A 6880-nucleotide genomic window follows, 5' to 3' on the forward strand; every position below is an offset into this window, starting at 1 on the left:
ACGAGGTGACAACGAACCCCCTTAGCAACAGGATTCTGTTGACGGAAGTGTCGCCATGACAACGGTATTCATTTTTCGTTGAGATAAAAAAAGCTGGAGAAAGCTCAATTAATACTTAACAGTGTAAAACTATGATAGAAAGTATACAAGAAAAGATAAATAAATAAATAAAGAATGTGTATCGTGTCATATTTCTTTGAAAAACGTTTGTTGTCTGCCTTATTTACTATTATGTTTCACCTTTATGGATTGGCAGTTAAATGATTCCAACTCTATTTGTTGTTTTGCTGTGCATGTTTGTTGTTGCTTGATGCATTTTTAATGAGACAGAAAAAAGTGTTAGAGTTTTACAGCATTCTTTGACATGTATATAACTGCATTGGTTTGTTTCCTTTTTTCCCTTCACCTACAATCTGCTACATTTGTCTAAAGCGGCACATTTTGTTTACAGAATATGTGCAGCAGCGCTTGTTACACCCAGAAGGTGAAGGTCATTTACTGCCAAAACAAGAAACAGCATCCTTGTTTGAGGGAGAAAAAAATCAATTTAAGAATGTATTCATTTCCTAAGTAACCTTTTTGAATCAATTGTACATTTCAAATCACATACCATTTATCCATTTTGATGCAAACCCTGCTGAAACACTCGCTGTTTGTTTCTGTGGATATGAGACACAGAAACAAACCACAGAGTCTGTTGCTGAGAAACAGCAGAGGAGTTTTCACTGTCAGACTGCCAGATAGTCTGGAACAGTCTACAGCCTCAGCATGAGGCACAGTAAGGAATCTAATCCATGTTTAATGGATGGGTAGATTGTCAAACTGTGCTTTGTCATGCCATACACATGTTCTTCATCCATTAATTTACAGTTATCTGTCGCTTATAAATGCAATGACTTTTTTGCATGGACGTCTATCATCTTAGTTAAGGGTAACAGTAACTAATTAGATCTAAACACACTGAGGGTAATGATTACACCTGTTATGCAGGTATTTTCTTCATAAACCGAAGACAACCCCAAAGTTATTTCAATTCATTCTGAGGGGGACATGGATGTTAGAAACACACTTCATATAAATTCTTCTAACAAATGATGGATAACAGACTGCCAGCCATTGTCATTTTCAGAGACATGCTACTGGCTAAATGTCCTGATCTTCCTGGTGAATTCATATTTTGGATTTTGACAATACCTGGACAAACATCTTGAGAGTACAAGGAGGAAACATTTTTTCTGGGAGGATCAGTAAGATACAAAGAAAGAGAGTTACATTTTTTTATTTATGTTTTATAACAGTTCAAAAACAATCTTAACAGAACAAAATAATCTACTTTAAGAAGTAAAAAAAGTTGGAAATTGAAACAAAAGAAAAAAATCACAAAACCTCCCTGTTAAGATTACTTTACTTGATAAGGTTTTGTAAAACATAATGCTTTACCTTAAAAATCGGTTTATGTTCTGTTATTTGATTTAAGTAAATGATACGAAACGTAATACAGGAGAGTAGACAGATTAAGCAAGTAGGTTTTCTGACTTTTTTTATTCCCAGCATATATCGAATAATAAGTCCTTCTCTACGTTTAGACCAAAAATAGCTAAAGAATTATTCTCCGGGCTAAAGTACATAAGGAGCTTGTCACGTAAAGCTTTAAAGCTCAAACTTCTTGGAGCATCTTGGAGCAATATTCGCACACACAGCATTAACATTGTGGCTTTGGTGTGGTCACTGAGGCGAGTGAGAGCTGAATAGGGACAGGATTCTCCATATCCTCCCGTCCATGAAGTTCATTATTCCATCCCTCCATCAAAAAACATGATGCTGAGATAAGTGCTTTCACTGTCTCCTTCTCCAACCGAAGAGCGCCGATGCTGCTATTTTTATACCACATTGTGATAGAAACCATCTCCATGACTACCAATATCTCTGCAGATGTATTGATGATATGATGTATTGGGTTGTTTTTCTCTCTTTTCTCTCAGTTGGAAACCCAGCATTCGTGTCTCGCAACTAGGGCGCCCACTTTGGAGACGTCTCTTCCTTTGGTGTATGTTATGCGGTTTAGCCAAACCACACTGAGAGGTAGCACCAGATCCAAGATCAGCTTTCATCTCTTCGTTTTTATATTTCTATGTTCCCCTAGACTAGAGTCTAGAGTCTAGACCAACCCTTAAATTGCTAAAGGCAGAGTCTGTCTTCCATTTTTTTATTTAATGCAGAAAACAATAAAGTATCTCGAAATGAAGATACTCAAGTAGAGTATTGAGTATAGGCCTACAAAGTCACAGAGTAGTTTTCAATCAATCAATCAATCAATCAATGTTTATTTATATAGCCCAATATCACAAATGTTACATTTGTCTCAGTGGACTTCACAGTTTGTACAGAATATCAGTATGACAATACGACACCCTCTGTCCTTAGACCCTCACATCGTACAAGGAAACACTTCCAGAGAAAACCCACAGTTTAAAGGGGAACATGGGAGAAACCTCAGGGAGAGCAACAGAGGAGGGATCCCTCTCCCAGGACGGACAGACGTGCAATAGATGCCGTGTGTAAATTGAAAAAATAATACATTTGCAACATAGGTAGTCCAAATGTTTGGAAATGCATGTGTGTATAATAGGAAGATGAATCCACGAGGATATCCATCCAGGACTTATAATCCAGGACCACAGCCACGACTCAAGATCCAGGACTCGCGATCCATGACACAGGCCCGCTGGATCATCCATGACTCCGGATCCCGGCGTATATAGACACCAAAAAGAAAGAAATTTGGGGAAGCTGGGTTAATCGGAACATGAGAGTACACAGGTATAGACAGAGAGAAGGAAGAAGTAAGATGTCCCCCGACAAACTAAGCCTATATCAGCAAAACTAGGGGCTGAATCTAATCAGCCCTAACTATAAGCTTTATCAAAAAGGAAGGTCTTAAGCGCACTCTTAAAAACGGATAGGGTGTCTGCCGCCCGAACACAAACTGGAAGCTGATTCCACAAAAGTGGAGCTTGATAAGAAAAGGCTCTGGCTCCCATTGTACTTTTAGAGACTCTAGGAACAACCAACAACCCTGCATTCTTTGAACGCAATGCCCTAGTAGGACAGTAGGGTATAATGAGTTCTTTAAGGTAAGATGGCGCCTGCCCATTTCCACCTCTGCATTGGTGTAAAGGCAGGACTTTGTGGTTGCATATTAGAACATCCAGTAGGCCTATCCATCAGAACTTCCTGCCCCTGTAAAAGGAAGTCCTCTCAGAATGTTGCGGTGCAGAACGTCTTAACCTCTCTGCGAGTGAACGAAAACTGAGATTTCAATCAGTCTGACCTCAAAACCTGCTGGCAGAACGCACAGTGTTAGAATTTCAACAACATGATTGAATTTGTGCCTGTTAATACATGCACCACTGTCGGAGCTGTGTCCTGTATTTACCTAGCTGGAATAACACTTAAGCTTGCGTCTCGTGGCCCACTGCTCGGTATCGTGAGAAAAAAAACGATGCGCTGAGGGGGGAGAATACGTTTGGGTCTCTTTCTTCGAAACGTTCGTACTCGTAAGCCGGGGCCACGTGTTTTGGTTGGCGACCATCAGTAAAGTTAGCATGTCAGCATCTCATCCCTTTTAAAAGTCTGTTTTTCCTTCTTCTTTTTTAAAAACGTAGCACTGACTGCGTAACACAAACACTTTAATGCGCCGGTGCTGCCGACAGTAACACCCCAGGGCAACCATGGAGAATATTCCCTCCCGTAGCTTCTCTCTGTTTTCCAGAAAAGTAAGGAAAATATAAAGTTTTTTCATTGAAATGTATAGAGCAAAGGGTGAAGGTACATGCAGTGTTTTTTAAACCGATACCCAAAGAAGAATTAAGTTTGTCATCAAAGAATGTCGGACAGTAGTGCGAAAATGTTCGTTTCGCAGGGTTCAATTCAGGAAAACTCAAAACTGATATAAACTGATCTGATATTTTCCTTTAGACTTCTCCTTTGGCAGGGAAATTCAGAATCTCTTTGCCTAAACTCGCAACAGTCAGAGCAAATGTATGTATGTTTGTATCTTTGGATTGCTGGCTTAAATATGCAATCACACTATAAATGAGTTGTATCCCAAAGAACCCCTCCCACCCACTCCATGCAGAGCTATAGTGACAGACTCATCCCTCCACGACGCAGCACCAAGCGCCTCGCAGTCCTTTGTGCCTGTAGCTATCAGGCTGCACAACAAGGGATCAATAATGTGAAACTATTACTATACATAAATACACACTGTTTCCACAACCCATGTTAATATATCTAATATGTAATATGACTCTATATGTATGTCCATTTTAATTTAAATTGTATTCATTTCTTATTTCATAGTTTCTCATTATTATTATTTGCATTTTTATCGCTGATCTTATTTTTGATTTGATTAATTAAAGGTCCATCTTATCTTATCTTAATCAGTTTGAACACATCATATGGGTGGAAGTGTACGCCAGTGTTGCTTTTCTTTACCTCTTTGTACCTGTAAGAGAACTACATTTGCACATTTCAACCATTTATCTTAACCTTTATTCTGCCAGCGAGGCTATGTTTTTGGTTCTGTTTGTTTGTTGGGTGCTTGTCTGTTTGGCCAATGAAAGGACCCATTACATGTTGGAGCGGCTCTGAATAAGGGAAAAAAACACACTTTATTTTTCACTCTTGTTACGAGATAGGGAATGGCCTTGGCTAGGGTTCCTTGAGTGCTCTATACTGCACTGTGTTTTGGCTTTTTGGAACATCAGTAGCTCTCCTAATTCATTACATTTTGGTTGCAAGTTCTCAGAAGCCTGAGTATCCTTGTGTGTGGTTAACTTAACTTCCTTAATATTTTATTTGCCTTGCCTGACCTCAGTTCCCTGACTCAAACCATAGTTTCAGAAAACCTAAACTTCACAGAAATGGAGAAAAATGTATGTCTTTTCTATGAAAGGGAATACACGAGAAACCATTCTCAATATGTTTTCATTAGAAGATTTGTAGCCTTGTTCCTGGCAGGTTTACCACGTGGTTTTAAAGTACTGGCAAAACAATATAATCTTTTGGATAAAACTATTATCTTCTTCATTCCTAAAACACGTTTATTTTACAGTTCCATATGGTTTTCATCCAAAATAGATTTACAATCTCCTTTGCACCATCAACACCTAAGAGCTCCACTCTAATCAATGACCATCTGACATCTAGGAATGAAAGATAAGATTTTAACAGTACCGTCTGTCCCCTGAAAACCACACGAGGCCTTCCAGACAGTAATAAAAACAGGCTTTTTAGAAACCACAGACATGGTTTTCAACAAGAAAATGGTCCAGCTGAACTGCCCGGCTGCTCATTACCAGGACTAAAATAACCTGAACAATTTAATGACATTCAATTATATGTCTAGCCATTAAAGTTTTATAATGTTCTACAATTCACGTCAGTCAAATCTAAAATATATTCTCTGTCCACTACTGTGCTTAATACTGATACGTTTTCAGTGCTCATGATGCATTATCTGCTCTGAAGATCTTAGTAGGAGAAAAAACCTGCTTTTTCTGAATTATCTGGACCAGTCTATGACATGAATTGATCCAAACTGCAAGTAAAAACATAAATGTGTCAACACCTTTGATCTGAATGCTAATAACATCAACTCATTCATATGAATCGTATGCAAGCCCAGGTATGCAAAACTCCTGCAGCTCCAATCTGGCTACTATAATTAGTTAGGATTGTAATTATGCTGCGGTCTAGCAAGAGATCAAATCAACTTCTGCCTCAGGGCCTCTGGAGCATATCTACATGTATATTCTCCTCAATTTCCCAACTTCCTCTTTGCCACGTCAACAACGAGCGGCTGCTACAGACACACAAACACTTCATGAATCACACATCTTTGTTTTGCTCTAATCCAAAATGAGATCCCATATTGAAAATTGTTGTAACAATGCCATTGGACAGCTTTTATGTCCGAGTGTCTGACACCAGAAGAGATTCACGGGGTAGTAATCCCTCCTTGTTGTTTTAAAGGGCAGTCATTTAGGATTAATGTTTTTCTTGTTGTCATCTGCTCAAAGAATTCCCACTGTTTCATTGTCAGGAGACAAATGTCAGTCATTGATTTTAATTAACTTCACACCAAAACTACACTCTTGAACACCGCAAGAGTTCTACCCAACTGCATTTTAATGCTCTTAACTAATTTCCTGATCACAACAGGAAGGTTTATGATGAGAAACGAATCAACGTGGCCAATCCAGCAAGTCCAAAAGGATATAAAAGAGGATGATACGATCTCAGGGTCAGAACAACGAAGCATCACCTCCAGAAAGAACCTCATCTACCAAGCCAAAGCTTTGCGACTCCAGGAAGATCTTCACCATGAGACAGTCACTCATGTCCCTCATCTTCGCCGCAGCGCTCTTGTTCCAGTGCTACGCCCTGTCGATTGCGCTACCCATGGGCAAGATGGACGACGGCTCCCTTGAGCAGGATGATTTCGCTTCACTGCTGAGCGACGAGGTGACAGACAACAGTCTTGGCGACTCAGATCTGGCCACGGCGGGTAAAACCAGAGGGCCGAGGGTGATCATCGTCGGCAGTCCGAGCCTCTGGAGGGAACTGCGGTCGACGCACGGCGGACTGACCATCTACAAGCGGAGAGTGGACGACAACAACCAGGACCAGGACATCCCCATCCTGAGGAGGAACACCATGAGGTGCATGGTGGGACGGGTGTACCGGCCATGCTGGGAAGAATAGGACAGTTTACTCTGCTTCTCTAGGTGCCAAAACAGAAGACAACCACCACCTCTTTTCCTGCCTTACACTGATTGTAACATAATCCAAAAATATATGTATATTTAAACTA

General features: G+C 40.0%; 1 protein-coding gene across 1 annotated transcript; it reads left to right on the forward strand.

Annotated features, from left to right (window-relative positions):
- The first annotated feature begins 6123 nt into the window (after nucleotides 1-6123).
- pmchl (pro-melanin-concentrating hormone, like) lies at nucleotides 6124-6880 on the forward strand. The gene has a single exon (XM_079660542.1). The coding sequence runs from the start codon at nucleotides 6295-6297 to the stop codon at nucleotides 6769-6771; it is 477 nt and encodes a 158-aa protein (XP_079516668.1). The 5' UTR covers nucleotides 6124-6294; the 3' UTR covers nucleotides 6772-6880.

The sequence above is a fragment of the Notothenia rossii genome (genome assembly GCF_949606895.1).
Source record: "Notothenia rossii genome assembly, chromosome: 11".
NCBI lineage: Eukaryota > Metazoa > Chordata > Actinopteri > Perciformes > Nototheniidae > Notothenia > Notothenia rossii.